A 661-nucleotide genomic window follows, 5' to 3' on the forward strand; every position below is an offset into this window, starting at 1 on the left:
CACCTCCCCTGGGGACCCTCGGGGAGGCCCGGGCCAGCCACAGGTCAGGCTTTTCCCCTGTGTTCCTGTATTGTGGGTTTTAATCCCCAGAAGTGACTCAAGGCCAGGCTTGTGAGTGTCCGGGGACTGGGGCTGTCGCTAGTGGTGACTCTGAGGAGGGGCCAAAGCTGGGGACCTTCTGAGCTGGGTTCCCCCCAGTCAGCTTTGGGTCCTGGCCAGTCCCACAAAGCCGGCGGATGCTGGGCACGGGTCAGAGCCTCCGTCTGGGCCACTCCCTGAATGGAGACCGGATGGGTGCTCCAGCTGCCAGCCTCTGCTTCGGCCCTGTGAAGTGGGTTCAGGGCAGGCTGAGCTGTCGGGTGAGCGGGGCCCTCGGGGGTCAGTGCAGGGGGCTGTGTGGTCTCCTTCTGGGGCACAGAGTCCAGGGGGCCTGGTGCTTCGGCCCGGCCTGCTTAGGGTAGAGCACTGTGTGGGTAATCACGGCTCGAAAGGTCCCGAGTTTCTGTGGATGCAGATCGGGGTGCGGGCGCCCAGGCGGGCTGTGGCCACACTGCAGGGCACTGGAGCGGCCAACACCCACAAGGGGCTGACACTGAGCCAGCGTCCAGCTCGCGCCCCGCCGCTGCCATCCCTGTTCCCAACCCCTGGTCCCCTGGCCCGC

At 66.6% G+C, this 661-nt stretch overlaps 1 protein-coding gene across 1 annotated transcript in view; it reads left to right on the forward strand.

The window, feature by feature from the left end:
* Positions 1 to 236: 236 nt before the first annotated feature.
* Ehd2 (EH domain containing 2) overlaps positions 237 to 661 on the forward strand; it is a 24,233-nt gene continuing 23,808 nt past the window's right edge. Inside the window, exons 1-2 of the mRNA XM_010640909.3 lie at positions 237 to 359; positions 419 to 647. Coding sequence (XP_010639211.2) covers positions 237 to 359; positions 419 to 647 — 352 coding nt within the window. The remainder of the gene's footprint in view (positions 360 to 418; positions 648 to 661) is intronic.

Source organism: Fukomys damarensis, unplaced genomic scaffold (assembly GCF_012274545.1).
Source record: "Fukomys damarensis isolate Sample0158 unplaced genomic scaffold, DMR_v1.0_HiC HiC_scaffold_19, whole genome shotgun sequence".
Lineage (NCBI taxonomy): Eukaryota > Metazoa > Chordata > Mammalia > Rodentia > Bathyergidae > Fukomys > Fukomys damarensis.